General features: G+C 40.7%; 2 protein-coding genes across 2 annotated transcripts; one reads left to right on the forward strand and one right to left on the reverse strand.

Moving 5' to 3' along the window:
• Positions 1-1247: 1247 nt before the first annotated feature.
• pcid2 (PCI domain containing 2) lies at positions 1248-9594 on the forward strand. The gene is made up of 15 exons (XM_072657517.1): positions 1248-1334; positions 1701-1755; positions 2364-2453; positions 2928-3001; positions 3129-3194; positions 3394-3435; positions 3561-3615; positions 4641-4744; positions 5726-5801; positions 5881-6022; positions 6178-6278; positions 7590-7663; positions 7776-7901; positions 7996-8119; positions 8752-9594. The coding sequence occupies exons 2-15, from the start codon at positions 1720-1722 to the stop codon at positions 8839-8841; spliced, it is 1200 nt and encodes a 399-aa protein (XP_072513618.1). The 5' UTR covers positions 1248-1334; positions 1701-1719; the 3' UTR covers positions 8842-9594.
• An 882-nt stretch (positions 9595-10476) lies between these two features.
• prozb (protein Z, vitamin K-dependent plasma glycoprotein b) lies at positions 10477-17820 on the reverse strand. The gene is made up of 8 exons (XM_072657518.1): positions 17745-17820; positions 15964-16127; positions 15216-15240; positions 15014-15127; positions 13391-13522; positions 13033-13145; positions 11938-12055; positions 10477-11012 (listed from the first exon to the last, which is right to left on the reverse strand). The coding sequence occupies exons 1-8, from the start codon at positions 17818-17820 to the stop codon at positions 10477-10479; spliced, it is 1278 nt and encodes a 425-aa protein (XP_072513619.1).
• Between the last annotated feature and the right edge of the window lie 488 nt (positions 17821-18308).

Here is an 18308-nt window from a genome sequence, read left to right on the forward strand (position 1 = left end):
GAGTCTAGTCTCTCAGTCTTGCTCTACACATTTGTCTGTCTCCCCTTAAAGCAACGTCCCCATTAATCTGAATACTGAAGGTTTCCTACTTCTGCTACACTCTGGAGCAGCACTGTCAGCTTCCCCTTCATCACTGGGGCATGTGAGCTGGAGATGAGTGGGGCCTGGCCTGGTAAACACAGCAGCAGTAAACCAGGGCAGAATAACAACTCACCTACTGAACTTGTGTGAGTGAGCTCTGTGTCAGAGAGCGAAAAGAAACATTCAGAAAAATGTCATTTTGAATTAAATATATTCACTCTTAATTTCTTATTGGACTTGTGTTGATGTAATAAATCATATTAGTACAAGTACATCAGGTTAGCTCAGAGAGCCTCCCTTACTTGGAGTGAAAATACACTATGATTTCTGATTCACATTTCACACATGTAGATTCACACTGATTCACATTTCACACATGTAGATTCACACTGATTCACATTTCACACATGTAGATTCACACTGATTCACATGATTTCTGATTCACATTTCACACATGTAGATTCACACTGATTCACATTTCACACATGTAGATTCACACTGATTCACATTTCACACATGTAGATTCACACTGATTCACATTTCACACATGTAGATTCACACTGATTCACATTTCACACATGTAGATTCACACTGATTCACATTTCACACATGTAGATTCACACCGATTCACATGATTTCTGATTCACATTTCACACATGTAGATTCACACCGATTCACATGATTTCTGATTCACATTTCACACATGTAGTTTCACACCGATTCACATGATTTCTTTGCTGAATGTAACATATTGGACGTACTGTTACACACATGACAACCCCCCCAGACGAAGCACTTGGCACTGCTCGCATTCCCCACCAGGTGTCGCCTCTGGAGTATTAAATGTTTTAATGAACTCAGCACTTTATATATATATATATTATACAATTATACAATTATATATATATTATTTATATATATTATTTATTATATTATATATATAAATTTATTATATTATATATATAAATTATTTTATGAAACTATGAAACACCACTTATACTATAGCTGAATATTAATATAAAAAATAAAGGTATTATTATTGTTCTTCTTCTTATTATTATTATTGCTGTTGTTTTGAGCTACTTCAGTAAGTAAAGTTAGCGTTTTTATTCTGATAATAATTTTCGAGTCCGCCACTAAAAAAGTAGTGCTGAATCTGCGATTGTGAATCTATCGCGTGTTTACATGAGTAAACAGTGCGCTGAAACTCTAGTGCACATTAGCTTCTAAAAGAGTGATATGACACCTTAAAGGTATTTCAAAAAAATATTTCCTCTCTCAGTTTTAGACCTTCAATCTGCTCTTAGTCGTACTGTCGAGTCGAACCTTAAAAAGAGACATTTCGTTCACCACTGAAGAGCTGAATGAGAGGTGGTAGCTAGCATGTCAGCTAGCTAGCACTAACTGAGCTATTAGCTAATAGCTAACACACTTACCCTGTGTAGCAATAATATAGCTGTACTTTAAATTGTAAAGCGTTTCAGATTCACTTGCTGTAAACATTTAATAGCCTAAGCGTCGCTCTAAAAAGACCACATGATGACAGTGTGTGGTCACAGTGCTGGGTATAGGGGGGGATGATGACTGTAGCTAGCTAACCTTGTTTTTATTTTCTCCAGTTTAGCTCTCTGGATCAAAATGGCTCACATCACGATCAATCAATACCTCCAACAGGTAAGTTCATCTTATTAAGATGGACTGAGGAATGTTAGCTAGTGATCCAGCTCTAGCTAACTGCCCCTATGTTGTCGAATACCACGTTAGTTACTTTACTCCACATTTTGGAAGTAAACACCTGCTAATCCAGAGTTTCTACCCAATCAATGCTACTATTCGACGTTTGTGCATAATACATGATTTTGATGGATCTGTGCTTTCCTGAGATTATTTTTCATTTATAATAATCACACAGTTCCCAAAATAATTGTGGTGTTAAGACTATCTTTACTGGTAGAGAGAGTGCTCAGGTTTGGCTTTGTGGTAAGATATACGTTTTGGATCAACCATATGTAGCTGAATCTACTAATTAGAAGGGTGCCTGCATACTTAAGGAAAAACAGTATACTTATGTTCATTAGCCTTGCACAATGTGGGTACAAGTTGGATGTAGATGTGGTTGTATGCAAAGCTTTGTCATATGACCTATGTTGCACACACAATCATACTGTACAGAGAACCCACTTCTTTACGATTTAATGCACAGTCACTGTTTATTTGCTCAATTTAATGATTGATGTCTGTGCCAATGTATATATGGCTTAGTATCCATGCTCTTTCCGCAGGTTCAGGAGGCCATTGACACAAGAGATGGTGTCTTCTGTGCAGAGTTGTTGTCATTCAAGCACCCACATGTAGCCAATCCTCGCCTGCAGGTAAGACGTGTTTAAACGTTAGTAGTAAACATTAGTAGGATACAGGATGAATAACATGTACTCTGGTACATTTACTAAACTTGCCTGAGAAATCAGTTACTTAAGGTTCCTGAAAACATTGTGCAAGCTGTCGAACAATGAATAAAGTTAGGGTTTGGTCTATTTATTTCAAAAATGTAAATCATCTTACAGTGTCAGAAACCTCATAAGAAAGTATATTTAAGGTTCCAACTTTGAGCAGTGTTTCCCTGAAGGCCTCTTAGTCCATAATGCACTCTTTAACAGCAAAGATGATTCTAAGATCACTAAGAGCCTTTTGGGAAACTGGAATAAGTATGTGATGCACTTTATGCTTGCAATTTGCACAAGGATAATTTATCAGGATGAAGCTTTCATTTCTTCCATAAAAGACATTTTGGGCGGACTAGTCTGTGTGTTTGAATTGTGCTGTTCACTCTCATTTCTCACTGGCAGCTTTCCAGTCCAGAGGACAAGTGTCAGCAAGTATTGGAGCCTCCTTATGACGAGATGGTTGCAGCACATTTACGGTAAACTCATCATGAGCCATTTCTGCAGACACTTTGCCTCGCTTGTAGTCTTCTGTTCCATGTTACCACATTCTTTCATGGGTTTGCAGAGTTTATTTGTTTTGTTTTTTTCTTTCTATCTTTGCAGATGCACGTATGCTGTGGCTAACCACGACTTTGTGGAGGCATACAAATGCCAGACTGTGGTAGTCCAATATCCTTTTTGCACAAGAAAATTGGGCTCTGTAATGAGTCAGTAGCAGTGAGTAGTCTGCTATGAGAGTGTTTCCTAGCTTGGACAATAAAACAGGCAGGTAGTAATGATAAATCTGTAATGGAATCCTAACTTAATACAGTGAGTCATTTTATAAAATATAAGCCCAAGCATCTTCTGTTTTAACTTAACATCTTACGTCATTTTTGAAAGCTTTTCAAGCTCACAAAGAGGAGAACTGGTAAGTCAACTGGTATTTTTTTAAATTTGTCATTTATTTGTCAGTATTGTTATTTTTCTTTAATAGACACAGAGAAATGGTCTGTTTAGAAAGTGTCTTTACTGTGTTTCTGTTGTACTGTTTAGGGCTTTGCCAGTGATGTTTGCTGTAACCCTTGACCTGCGAATATTCGCCAACAATGTAAGTTATGACAGTGATTTTAATGGGGTTTGTCCTGCAGGCCTATGTCAATTTCTTAAGTTCTGTAGATGGCGGGTTCTGTATTTCTGACTGGTCTGACAGACTCTGCAGTGAGTTTGATGGAGGTGTGTTAGTGTATGGCTGTAGATCCACTGTTATTGTGGTGTGAGAGTCTGAAGGGGGTAGGGAGGTGTTCTACCACTGCAGTGTTTCTTGGTGGATTAGTTCTTTCCCTGTCTGAAACAGGATTGATGGTGTACAGGGGCTTTTTCTATGCTTCTGGTGTGACAATGCCTTCTGAAAAGAAACAAATGCATGAGTATTCCCTTTTAGTCACTTTCTAGTCCCAGATTAAGCCTAAACCTGTACTTACAAGTTGGAAAGCATCATTGGTATTGCAGTGTAGTCCAAGACTAGGTTTATTCAAACAAAGAGCAACAACACAGCCATTACATTGATTTTTCTTTTGTTATAGTGGTACTTGTCAAGCTATCAACAGTCATTCCTAGAAGTTAATATGTTAATGGCTGCAAGCTTCAGGTTCTGTGTGATTTTGACAAGGGACAATTTGTGAAGGCTAGACAACTGGGCTCTTGGATGAGGTCTTGTTGGGTGTTTGTCTGTAGTGTTTATTACCTACCAAAGTGATCCGAAAAGGACAACAGGTGAACCAGCGATGCCCAAGACTCATTGATGTGACCCATGAAGGTTCATGGAGATGCGTCTTGTGGAATCCATGCCTTGATGATTCAGAGCAGTTTTGACTGCACAAGGGGAAATCTACACTAAATTCTACAGAGGGATTGTTATTGCTGACCAGTTCACATCATCTCCACTTGCAAGTCTCTGATACAAATTTCCTGTGATTAAAACAGAGTGGGTAACAGAAGGCAACAGATCTATGGAGGTTCTGCATCTGTTCTTGGATTAAACCTTCTTTGTTGTTAGAACGTGCTTCTTCTGGGTGTTCAGCTGCTGTGGTTTTGTTGCTGTGGCTGAGGACTTCTTATTGTTTATGTGGGCAGGCGGAGCAGCAGCTGCAAAAGAAGGGCAAAGGGAAGGTGGGAGACATGCTGGAGAAAGCAGCAGAGCAGCTGATGAGCTGCTTCCGAGTGTGTGCCAGCGACAAGTGAGTTTTCACACACACAGACAGTACAGGTGCTGCACAATACATCACTTATCACAGCATCTTACCCTCCAAACCCTTCGTTTGACTAGTGTGATCATTCTAAATCATGCCCGAGCATGGTACAGAACCAGGACGTCCAGGGCGTCCCATAATAATTATGACAGTTACGTTCCTTAGTCTGGCACTACAGCCAGAAGGCTAAGGTAGCTTGCTAATGCTAGCTAACTTACTGAAGCCGTAATTAGGCCGTAATCTGCATGCATAAATCACACTTGTCTCATACCACACCAAGAAGGCCGTTTTAAAGATGTAGTACGTCAAATAATGTTGGAATCCACTTATACAAGTCTGTTTGAAACTAGCGTAATGGGGTTTGATGCGAGGGTGTGACGACTTTGCCATTCAGTTTGCACTAAGCTAACGAATAGCTATATCCTTGGTCCCTGCATAAAGGACGGTATACATTATTATATAAAAGAAGAGCGTTATTGATGTCAGGATGTTGGGTGATTACCACCCAAACTCATCCCAAACGTAATGGATGGAGCACCATCATTCCAGAGAACACAGTACCACTCCACAGCTCAGTGCTGTGTATGAATATGAAGACCCAGGATCTTGTGGCACAAAGATGACGCAAATATGGAGCCAATCTGCGGATCTCTACTCCATTAAGCCCTTTTACCAAACGGTTCTGTAGCCCCAAGTATGGTTAACTGACCGTGCTGAGAAGCGTTCCATGCCAAACAATGTCCGTGTGGAAAAGCCAAAATGTCATTTGGCCGGAGGTGTTCAAACCTTTGCATATATTTTCAGTATATCTCTCAGCTGCAAAATGTAATAATTAAACGGCTGTATGATGGGTTGTCCATTATGTGGTCCAATGCTGTGCAGATGCTCAGACACCAGTGTGAGTGCATGTTCCTGTCTGCTGAATAATGAAGTACTTGGGCAACAGATCTTGATCTCTGTCTTTAACAGTCGTGCTGGTATTGATGACTCTAAGAAGTGGGGGATGTTGTTCCTCATCAACCAGCTCTTCAAGATCTATTTCAAGGTAAGATCTGGGATGGTCAACTAGCTTCAAAAAATTCAGTTCGAATTTCATAACAGCAGATATTTATTCTTTCCTTCAGATCAATAAGCTGCACCTCTGTAAGCCTCTGATCCGAGCCATCGACAGCTCCAATCTGAAGGATGACTACAGCATGGCCCAGAGAGTCACTTATAAATACTATGTGGGTCGAAAGGCTATGTTCGACAGCAACTTCAAACTAGGTTAGAATTCCAGTGTCCATTGTAACTTCTGCAGATGTCAATATGTTAAGCTTATGTTGGCCTTCTGTCTGATAGAATGTGTTCATTTGGTTTGTGTGTGTGTGTGTGTGTGTGTGTGTGTGTGTGTGTGTGTGTGTGTTTGTTTCTGTTCTCAGCGGAAGAATACCTGTCCTTCTCCTTCCAGCACAGCCATCGCTCCTGCCAGAGGAACAAGCGTCTCATTCTCATCTATCTACTCCCTGTCAAGATGCTGCTGGTAAGGTTTACATACTTATGTAAGCACTTTCCTGGATGGGGACTGCAGCACAGCATTACAGTACTGCAAACATCCAAAATTGCTGTTTGCATACACTGTATGGACAAAAGTATTGAGACACCAGCTCATTCATTGTTTCTTCTGAAATCATGCTTTTGTTGGAGTAACTGTCTCTACTGTACAGAGAAGATGTTCTCTTAGGATTTGATTGCGTTCAGTGAGAAGAGCATTATTGATGTCAGGATGTTGGATGATCACCACCCCAAATCATCCCAAACATAATGGATGGAGCACCATCATTCCAGAGAACACAGTACCACTGCTCCACAGCTCAGTGCTGAGGGGCTTTATACCCCTCTAGCCCACTCCTGGCATATAGGCAGGGTGCCAGTAGCCCTATTCTCTTGGCAGTGCTTCTCTACATGGCTGTGTGTTTGCCTTTACACATGTGTCAGCAATACACAGCCATTCTGTATTATGTATATTACACATACTGTAGATTGTAGACCAGATTCAGCTACTCTATGTCTGTGTAAAGTATCGGCCTAGTATTAACTACATTACAGGAAGTTTTAGAACACTTTTTCCAGTAGTCCACTGGTAGTGTTGCGTGGCCCAGGACAGCCCTAAGATTTTCTTATTTTGCCATCTTAGTAATGACCTTCTCACTGCCACTCCTCCTGAACCTGCAGCTCCTAGTCTTCTCTTCACAGTTGAAACTGAGACTTGGTCCAGTGTAAAGCTGAGCTACAAGGTGCTGTCATGTGAGCCGCCTGTCACACAAGCTGTTGACTCTCAGAAACTTGTCTTCTGATGCTGATGTGAATTTGAGTCAGTCAGACCTTTTCGTTGTACCAGACCTCTTCCTTCAGTTTTCTCCACTTTCCAAGAGTCTCTCTGGCATAGGAATCTGTACTCTCCACACTCTGGCTTTATTTGTAGTTTTGTAATTTGTAGCAAAAGATCCACAGTTATAATGATCTATCTGTGTTTCTTTAAGTGTCTTTTTCTCGACATTACGATAGCAAACCATTGTTGCAGTGTTGTGTAAATACAGTGGTAGAGAATTCAGTAACACAGTCTGCTCCAACACTGCTTTTATACAGACATAGGGTTTGAAGCTTAATTTGCTTTAATTTCTACAGTTGTTTACTTATGACTTGTTCCCTTTAAACGTCTTGACAGTTTACTGCTTGCCCTTGGTACCATTTGAGGACACTGGATTGTGACCAATTGTCAGGTTGTTCACTGGACTGTCAATAAAAACTGGCGGTGTTCTAAAATTTTGAATGGAAATGTAATGCTTTATAGGGCCACATGCCGACAAACCAGCTGCTCAGGAAGTATGACCTCATGCAGTTTGCCGATGTTACCAAGGCAGTAAGGTCTGATTTCTTTCTACATTGTCATTTGGATTATTAACAGAGCTCGATTGTCATATAAAAGATATTATTATAGGATATCATCATCTTTTACTGTTTTTGTATCCTCATTTAGTGAGGGCAACCTCTTATTGTTGAATGAGGCTCTTGCCAAACATGAGACATTCTTCATCCGTTGCGGGATCTTCCTCATCCTTGAGAAACTGAAGATCATCACATATAGGAACCTTTTTAAGAAAGTGTAAGTAGACTTTGCAGGTGGTATGAACATCATCACTGCATCACATTAGAAATGACATTTTTAGGGTTTGATTTCTTTTCCATTTTCTGTCCAGATATCTTCTGCTAAAGACACACCAGCTCCCTCTGGATGCATTCCTAGTGGCACTGAAGATGATGCAGGTGGAGGAAGTTGACATTGATGAAGTTCAGTGCATCCTGGCCAATCTCATATACATGGTGAGATGCACCATATAAATCCACTTACAAACAAACAACACGATTTTAAGAGACCTTAAGAGTTTCTGTATACTTAAGGTGCTGGGCAACCATGAAACTTCAGCTTCAGTGTACCTTTGAATATACACTGTATGTCCAAATGTTTGTGGACACTCATTTTGATGAGTGCTTTCAGCTACTTGAAGTTGCACCCATTGCTGACACAGATGTGCAATTGCACACACCCAGCTTGTCTAGTCTCTATAGAGAAGTAGAAGACAATATGACTCTCGGGAGCAGATAAACATAAGCTTATTGGCACTATGCTGCCCTAATGCCAGTCATGGGCTAGAGGGACATAACCCCGCCCCCCCAGCATTGAGCTGTGGAGCAGTGAAATCCCATATGATGGTAGTCCAGCATTGTCTAAAATCTTCTATTTTCTGCAACTCAAATACTGATTTGAATTACCTGTCAAAACCAAATACTTCTATATCTCTTCTGAAATGGATACATTTTTGTACAATAGTTGTGGTTTTCCAGCTTACCATAATCAGTGCATAGTTTTCTCTCTCTTTGGCTTTGGCTCTCTTTATGTTTCTGTAAAGACACTCTAACCACAAACTTCTCATATATTGCTGTCTTTTACTCAGGGTCACATCAAGGGCTACATCTCTCACCAGCACCAGAAACTGGTGGTCAGTAAGCAGAACCCTTTCCCTCCACTGTCCTCTGTGTCTTAAACCGCCTATATATCTGTAAGGACCAGAAGCACCTGGAACAGCAATCTTCAGCAAAGCTGCTGCATTCAAGTAACCCTAATTTCCAGTTATTGATCTAGAAAAGATTTCAAGCAGCAAAGTGGAAAAAGTGAGTTTAGGAAGTTGTTGTGACTGAACTGGTGTGAATTGTGACCTTTTCTTTTACTGTACTTCTAAGCATCACAAAAAAAATGTTGAGTTTCAGGTTTTCATAAGCAGTAAACATGGTATGGCACTTTCTCTCCATTTTTACAGCTCTTTAATGTAATGCAATAAAATGGATGTTAAATGGCCCATCACATAGTTGATGTTAACGGGACCATTTTAAAGGAGCACCATGAAGGAGCTGAACATATTTTCCTGTCAGTTTACTATTTTGATAAGTCTGTGTTTACTTTATTTAACCCAGTTGATAAAAGTTGACCATGGTGAACATCCTTTATAATGGAGTTTTAAGTTTGGTTCCCTACTGCCATTTAATATCTGCCACCAATTTCCGCTGACCTCTTTAATGACAAATGTTACAACTATAAATTATCACTATAAAAATCCAAATAAGAAAGTAATTGAGCACTGTGACTTTCAGTAAATTGATTTAAATGGAGTACTTGAATGCAGCAAAACTCTCAGCAGTCTTGTTGCTTCACAGCATTGCTTTATTGTTTTTTGTATTTTACTCATTTATAGTTTTGGGCTTTTTTTATTGGTTATGTAAAATAAACATGTGGTTTTGTACAGTTTGTCAAATGTCTGTTAACATACACCAATCGGCCACTACCTTCACACCACCTCCTTGTTGCTACACTCTATGTCCATTATATCAGCTCCAGTTACCATAGTTCCAGGCTGTAGTCCATTTGTTTCTCTGCATACTTTTGTTACCCTCCTTTCACCTTGTTCTTCAATGGTCAGGACCCCACAGGACCTCCACAGAGGAGTTATTATTTGGGTGGTGTGTTAGTGTGAGTGGATCAGACACAGCAGTGCTGCTGGAGTTTTTAAACACTGTGTCCACTCGCTGCCCACTCTGACACTCCTACCTAGTTGGTCCACTTTGGAGGTAGTCAGAGCTCTTCTGTGGCTGCACAGTTTGTGTTGGTCTTTCTTTAGTACTTCATCTGTGGTCACTGAACGCTGCCCACATGATCACATGAGGTGTTTAAACATTCCAGCAGCACTGCTCCGTCTGTCTGATCCGTTCGTACCAGTGCAACACACACTCACTAACACCCCACCACCATGGCAGTCAGCGTCGAGAATGATCCACCACCCAAATACTACCTGCTCTGTGGTGGTCCTGTGGGGTCCTGACCATTGAAAAACAGAACTGGGTGAAAGGAGACTAACAGACTACAGTCTGGAATTACAGAACTACAAAGTGCTGCTACATGCTAAGTGGAGCTGATAAAATTGACAGTGATTTTAGAAACAAGGAGGGGGTGTTAATAAAGAGGCCAGTCAGTGTATTTTATACTATATAAAGTCGAGAAGCAAGGACCCATAAGAAGTCTTTTAAATGCGTATTTCATCATGATGAAAACAATACAGTAGTTTATTTGAATATTTTTGTTACAAGAGTGTGGGATACTGGCAATCATGAGTTTCTGACTTCAGATGTCAGCTGTGGTCTGCCTCTGACTGCTTCAGGAGTGGACGTATCCAGTGTAGATATCTGGAGACTTTGGTGAACACAAGTCCCTGATTACAGTCACTTTGAGACAGGGACATGCCAGTCAGAAAAGCTGTATTTCCTTCCACGGTAGCAACGGGAGTCCCAGACTTAAGGTCACACTGGCCCTTTTTCTGTTGTGACCGTACCCTCACATCACCTGCAGATACTCCCTCCTCCATACAAAACATCTTATTGGTCAAAGAGAAGGTCAGGTTGAGTTTGGCTTGGCAGTCCTCCAGAGAGAGATAAGAGGGACGGCTGGCCCCACTAACCACCACACTTTCTCTGTTGGCCTTCATCAAGACGTTCTCGCTGAAGTCCTTCTCCGGAAGGCAAAGAGGTATGGTGTCTAGAGTCATAGCAACTGGCTGTTTCAGCTGCAAGAAAGCCAGGTCATCTTCAGGCTGGCCTAACGAGTACCTCTTATGAAGAGTCTGTATGGTGGCCTCTGAAGCGTTCCTTTTTTCATTTGGCTGGCCTGCTGTGAACGTTAGAGACAAAAGCTGTGTGGATAAACTGTTCATACAAGCTTAAAAATGAAGGTGCTAAAATAAAACAATTTTTGGTACTTAAATAATCTTTAACTACAATATGTAGACAAAAGTATTAGGACACACCTCTTAATCAGTAAATTTGGGTGTTTCATTTAGTTTTATTGCCACAGGTCTATAAAATCAAGCATCTAGCCATGCAGTCTGCATTTACACACATTAGTGAAAGAATGGGCCGTTCTGAATTCGTACTGTAATGGGACGACACCGTTGCAACAGTCAGGGGTCGGATTTGCAAAAGCTTTGCAAAGAAAACGCTTACAAAGAATCTTAAATAAGCACTATGGTTGTTCTGAAATACAGTTCTCCAACTTAAGCTGTTCTTAAATAAAAAAAAAATCATGATAATAATAATTATCTTTAATGCTATATTTCACAGCTTATCATAAACAATTAAAAATAACCCTTTTCATTTTCCAGTATTTCATTAAGTCTGTGCAGTGGAGGGCAACATGTATGAAAAACAAACAACTAAGGGAGAAAACATGACAGCTGGGCAAACTCCACTAGACAAAGACACTACATGATTGGTCTAGGAAAAAGTGGTGGAGTATACAGTAAGCCATCAATCATACAGAGAAAAATGAAAACATTTATTTTACAAGAAGTATAAAATAATATAAAGTCATAGTATAAAAAAAATAAAATAATAAATATATATATATATTTTTAAATTTTTTAGATAAAGAACCTGGCTCCAGTTGGTGAATTTATTTCCATCCTAGATATTCCTAGATATCAACTGTGAGTGGTTTTAATGAAATTTAGGAATTCCAGCAGCTCAATTTTACATTCACAAAGTGACAGACCATGTAAAGTTGTGGTATTTTTGGTACTGCATTTGCTATTACTTACCAAAGACCATGTAAAGGTGTTTATCTGTTGTCATGCACCCAGCTGTAGTAAGTACAGACCTCTTTCCTAGGATTACACCATGACACACCACCTTATCATTGGCATCCACAAAGGTTACCTGTGCAACAGAGATCAGTGTAAGCTCATCACTTTTAATATATTTATACAAAGTAATGGTGCCAAAAGAATGCTTTGCGACAATGCCATAAAAGGACCACTTTTGGTTTCCTAAGGGCTTTTTCACACCTAAAATTTATGTGCTCTGCTTTGAATCATTTAACGAGTGCAGCAAACAGCAAACCGCTCCAGAGTTCGTTTAGGACCAGACTGAGACCCGCATCCGAGTGCGATTACTGTATTCACACCTGCCCAAACAAAATCACAAATCACCAGAGTCCGATACAACCTGACTACAATGTGCAGGTGGGAAAACGCCGTACAACGTTTCAACTCACTTATTAATTGCTAGGTATAGTTGGTGTGTTAGAGGAAACTATGCTGGTTCTGGCCCTCGGTTCCCCACCCCTGGTTTAGAGAACTTTTGCAAATAATGGGAGTAAACTTTATACATTTCCGATGTTTAAAGAAGCTTCACGTAATGTAGAATAAAGAGAAGAACCCTTAATTTGCAAGTTTTTGTAATGTTCTGCCAGTGTGAGAAAAACTGCTTTAAGCCAATCTTAAAAATAAAAAATCGTACATTTTTACCCAATTTTAGATAGCGAATTATTACCCAGTCCACTCGTTAGTACCCGCCCCCCTATCACATGTAATTCTTCAGACACTGGAAGGGTAAGGACTGACTTGTGCCTCTCCCGACACATGTGTAACCAGCTTCTTTTCGAACTTCCACTTAGGCAACGTCACACGTTTAGAGGAAAGCACCGGGTGGCCAGCTTTGATGCATCGACTAGCAGATGATCCACACTGAAGTAATGTTGGGAGAGAGCGAGCCATCTGCCCACCCGGAAAGAGCAGGGCCGATCGTGCTCTCTCAAGCGCTGGCTGCTGATGGCAGACAGCATGACCGTAGAAATGAACCAGCATCAGACACCCCCTTCATCCTGCTTTGCATGGGTCCGATGTGGTGCTTACCTGCCATGGACAGCGTCCTTGGGGGCAGACCTTGTCACTGGGATCATTTTGGTTCCTGTTCAGGCTGGCAGGTCGTTCAGAGGTGGTTTGTGTACTCCCACAGGGATTCTGTGCTTTAAACAGGATAGCAGCACCATATCAATGACAGTTACTGAACAATGTCTAAGATGTGGTCCAGCAACCCTAGTCCACTTCAGTGGTTTACCTGCCAAAATATACCCAATTCAACTTGGTAGTTAGTTGTGAAGTGTTGTGGGTATATTTGAGCTCTCCAGGACAGGGGCTGCTATCCGTGTGTAGGCCGAATCTTGGTTTAATCTGAACTAGAGTAGTGTAGAAAACTGTAGGTGTTACATACCATGAGGTATGCAGCTCCTGTTATCGCTGTGAAGGATGTAGCCCTTGGTGCAGAAACACCGGTAGGGTCCATGTGTGGGTTTGCAGAAATGTTCACAAGCCAAAGGGCCTCCAGAAGGGCATTCAGATACATCTGCATAAAGCACAAAGAGGACACTCGCGTTATACACAGTGTGTAACTATTGAACACACTATCAGGCCATGGGTAACATGGTGTTAAATATACATTCACTGAGCAGTTTATTAGGAAGACTATACTAATATTAGGTAGGATCTCCTTTTGTTTACAAATCAGCCTTAAATCTTCATTGCAAGGATTCCTTAAGATGTTGGAAACTTTCCTATGTAATTCTGGTCCATGTTGATATGCCAAATAGTAGCCATTAGAAGATTGTGACCATGAAGGGATGCACATGGTAAGCAACAATATACAAATAGGCTGTGGCATGTAAGCGCTGATTGATTGGCATTAACAGGCCCAAAATGTGCCGAAAGAAACTCCCCACATCATTATAACGTCTCCACTAGCCTGGACTGTGGCCACATAGCAGGTTAGATCTATGGATCTGTGCTGTTGGTGTCAAATTCGGACCCTACTATCTGTGCCTTAGCAGAAACTGAGCTTCATCAGACCAGGCTATGCTTTTCCAGCCTTCAACTGTCCAGCCTGTGCCCACTGCAGCCTCAGCTTTCTGTACATGGCTGACAGAAGCGGAGCCTGCTGTGGTCTTCTGCTGTTGTAGCCCATCAGAGTGGTTCTCTGGCTTACCATTTCTGTCAGCTTGAACCAGTCAAGTCATTCTCTGTTAACCTTGCTCACCGACAAGGCATTTCTGTCCAAATATCTGCCGTTCACTGAATGTTTTTCTATTTTTAACCATTCTGAGTAACTCTAGGCACTGCTGTGCATGATGTTCCAGGAGATCAGCACTTACCCAAATACTCAAACCAGCCCTTCTGGCACTAATAATCATGCCATGATCAAAATCACTGCCTTTCTAATAAATTGCTTGGTGAGTGTAAACAAGTAAGCCAGAACATTATGACCAATAATGAGTCAGTAATCAGTCAGTTCTTGTAGTCAAAGTGTAGGATAAAGGAAAAAAGGGTAGACATGAAGGCTTGAGCGAATGTGTCCGAGTGTTTCTCAAACAACAAATGTTGTGGGGTGCTCCTGGTCAGCTGGTGGTTGTAATCTACCGACAGTGATCCAAGGAAGGACGGCCTTTAACCTGTCAAAGGGTGTCCAGCTCCCAAGGCTCATTATGCACAAAAGCAAAGAAGGCCATCCCCCCTGGACTTTGGCATGTCACAAAAAAATGCTATTGATGATTGTGATGAATACACAGTACATCACATTTTGATGTACATGGGATTGTGCAGCTGCTGATCAATCAGAGTTACCATGCTAGTCCAGTATCAAAAGTGCCTATAGTAGCCTGGATCCACAGTTTACCTGTAAAATGTGCTGAAAAATTCTGAGCTGCAGCAAGTCCACCTCCCAACTTTCAGAGGTTGCAGAGGCTCAACAGCACATATGGACAGGTGGTCATAATGTCTTGGCTCATTGGCGTGCTGTATGTGGAAACTGAAAAGCCAGTACATCAACACTAGTAAACGTTACCCTTTTCACAGTTGATCCCACTGTACATGTCTGTGCACTTGCAGCTGTAGCCTCCTATACCATCTTTACAGGTGCCACCATGTTCACAAGGATTGGGTTTACACTGGTCTCCATCTAAAGCAAAGAAATGTGACTGTGAACTGTGAAGAAGACAGTCTGATGTTGCATATCATTATTCTTTTCGAGGTAAAATAATGCACACCGTAGTATATGGTCCAAAAATCTTCCTGTAAAAGCAAAGAAAAAAGCAGAAAAATAGATTTTATTCAACAAAACATAGCAATACTAATTATTATATTACAAAACACGTAAAAATGAATAGAATATTTCAGAATATTATGAACACCTACTTTATAGTGGGAATAAACTCCTTTGGCAAGTCCATTCTTGGTACACTTTCACTATGACTGACTATTGTTTTGCGCTCTGCTACAACTGACTGGTGTCCTCGCTTAATTATATGTGCAGAAAACCCTGTCACCTGGCATCTGTGACATCCCGGGCCAAGTTCATTTCAAACCAGGGGTGGTCATAATATTCTGAAATGACTGGGACAGTGGGCGAAGGGTGTTAGCATCTCGGAAACTGCTAATGTCACAGGATGTTCTAGAGCCGCTGTATTGAAAGTATACCAAGAATGGTCAGCTTCCCAATGGCATAACAGTGGGGCTCCACAGGCCATTGATGCCGGAGAGAAACGACAATGCCTATTGACAATAAAAATTACTATAAGTAGGTGGTCATAATATTCTAATATATAGAAGACAAATGTTTTAGTAAAATTTAGGTCAAGTCTGAATCAACCAGACTATGTGACTCATAGTGTTGCAGAATAAACAGTAGTTTACCAGAAATAAATGATTCTTGCTCCTCCTGGGGATTCCTGGTCTAACCAGCCATGCCATTATTAACAACAAAACCTCAGAAGCAGTTCCTCTGTTAAAGCTTACTGTTTTCTGGTTGTCCTCAAAGACCTCTCTGGCCTCCTCCTTGTTGCACCTCTCCTCAAAACACTCTCTTTCCAAGTTGCCCTTCAGGATCTCCTCCACAAAGAATGTGTTAGCACGTTTAGGCCGCAGGAAGATGGTGTTGGCTAGAGGTCGAGCCTGGAAAACTGATGACAACAGCTTGATTGGTTAGCTTTAATGCCCACCAACTAATGATCTAAGGTACAAGTTCAATAAATAATGTCAGTGCTGGTAACAGTGACTAAAAGCAAACAGCCAGCAGTTAGCACACATCATGCCAGTTGGTGAAAGCCACCTTACATTCATTGTTAGAGATGTTAGCTGTTAGATACACTTAGCAAACATGGTTCTTTCTTTCACTCTACATGACGTTTTCCTTGTATGCGTAGAACAGTTTAAGCATTCAGATCCATTCAGGTTCTTTGTTATCATGGTTCTGTGTGGAAGAACCTCCTTTTTAACCCTCCTGTTGTGTTCCAGTCAAATTTGAGTCCTCTGTGTTCCTGGTTAAAAATGACTGGTCATTATATATGAATGGGTGAGAAGACAATAGGAGTATAAAATTGGGTTCAGGCGCATGATCATACTGTGGTGGACACAGTTCCTCTCCCACACCCTTATATGCATGCAAGTACAGACCATTTGTGGTGTGGACGGTGGTGAATCCAGGGGAAAGTTCATCAAGAGGAGAACTGGTTTTACAGTTTTTCGAGATAGTGACTCTGTTCCAACTCCTGATTGTTTAGTTCGATTGTGAGATTTGGGATTGCGGATTTCTCCCCCCAGAGGAATAAATGGTGTACAAGTGTTTGTACATCCTTCTTGAGAGCAGATACGATACAGATATGCTAGAAACACTTAAGCAACATCTAAGCAACCATCTGACACACCGTAGCAACCACCTGGAACACCACAGCAACTGCCTGGAAACTAAGCACTAAGCAATGCTATAGCAACAGACAAGGAATGCACTTTTGTAGATGTTACTTGTTGTTCTTTAATGTGTTGACATGATTTTTGTAAAGTGTTATGTTTTCAAGTGGAAATTTGGACCTTTCCTTTGTTCACTAATATAATCATAGCATTTTGACTTAACGTCAATGTAACGTAGCACATTGACGTAAACGTAAATGTAAAATAGTCTTAATATTCTCTTAATCTAGATAAATGGCACAGCTTGTTTCATCTGAGTACTGAAGGTTATGGTCAAAATAATGACCAATAAACTCAAAAATCAGTTGTATGAGCTCAAGTCAATGAGGCCTACAGGCCATAAATATTAGTATGGATGTATAATCAGCTATAATAGCCCGGTCAATTTTAACTGGGAGCACAAAACACTAGATAACATGAAATGGTCAAGCTATTAACTTGAATTAAAATGTCACCAAGATGAAATCAGACTAGGTTGCATATAGCAGGCCTCTCTGAAGAGAAAGTGGGACCCAGTCAAACCCTATGAATTCAACGTCTACGGCACAAAGCCTTGGAAAATAGGTAGATTGCCGGAAAGGCATGGCCTTGTTTTACAGTCACTGTTACTAACTACTACAGTGTTCTTGGACAGCCATAGTTGACAGCCTTCATGATACTAAAAGCAGAACCAAACTGCAATAATATTGCCATCAATGTTATTAATTAAGCATTAAAATCCTAGCATGCAATTACCAACTTTTCCATCAGATTAAAACCAAATAAAAGATGATCTAATTAAATGAAACGTTTGTCTTATCTTTACGGCTTCATGTCTCACGTCTCTTTACCTGTTTGATCACTGTTGGTCAGGAGGTAATTGCTGTGCAGTGCAAATAGGAGAAAATTCCATGTTCGGAAATCCATCATGATCAGATAACTTTTTCAACGCGATATCGTTGACGGACCCACAGTTTTGCCCTTCTCTCTGGTCCACCGCCCACTCGTGCTGGCACTAGCTTCCCAGGTATGTTTTCCACTGGTTCATGAACACAGGATCTATCCCAAAGGCTTTCACCCTCTCTACAGTCTACAGTGTGTGTGTGAGTGTGTGTGTGTATGTGTGTGTGTGTGTTCAGGCACGTACACAAACATAAATACGCACGTTTAGTGGTTTGGTAATGTTCTCCAAAAATAGCAGATGATGGGTGATGATAATGTTGCCCTTCAACCCAAGTTCTCCAAAAATATTACATATTTAAAAAGATTAGGAGTTAAGAAATACTATTAGACATTTCATTGTAAAAAAACCTGCCATCCCAGCAGTTTCACATTTTTTGCCCTCAAGCAGAGCTTTGCAAACAGAGCTTACCATCAGTTGGACTCTAATCTGTAAACAAACTAACAGGCCGAGT

This window comes from Salminus brasiliensis, chromosome 15, assembly GCF_030463535.1.
Source record: "Salminus brasiliensis chromosome 15, fSalBra1.hap2, whole genome shotgun sequence".
Lineage (NCBI taxonomy): Eukaryota > Metazoa > Chordata > Actinopteri > Characiformes > Bryconidae > Salminus > Salminus brasiliensis.

What these genes read in the sequence shown, in the direction of transcription:
- pcid2 (XM_072657517.1), top strand. Translation starts at nt 1,720, where the DNA reads ATGGCTCACATCACGATCAATCAATACCTCCAACAG. An exon ending in ATGGTTGCAGCACATTTACG is followed by an intron (nt 3,002 to 3,128) that starts GTAAACTCATCA and finishes CTATCTTTGCAG; the next exon opens with ATGCACGTATGCTGTGGCTA. An exon ending in TGCGAATATTCGCCAACAAT is followed by an intron (nt 3,616 to 4,640) that starts GTAAGTTATGAC and finishes TTATGTGGGCAG; the next exon opens with GCGGAGCAGCAGCTGCAAAA.
- prozb (XM_072657518.1), bottom strand. Translation starts at nt 17,820, where the DNA reads ATGGATTTCCGAACATGGAATTTTCTCCTATTTGCACTGCACAGCAAT. An exon ending in GACCAACAGTGATCAAACAG is followed by an intron (nt 16,128 to 17,744) that starts GTAAAGAGACGT and finishes TGTTGTCATCAG; the next exon opens with TTTTCCAGGCTCGACCTCTA. An exon ending in AAGGACGCTGTCCATGGCAG is followed by an intron (nt 12,056 to 13,032) that starts GTAAGCACCACA and finishes TCTGTTGCACAG; the next exon opens with GTAACCTTTGTGGATGCCAA.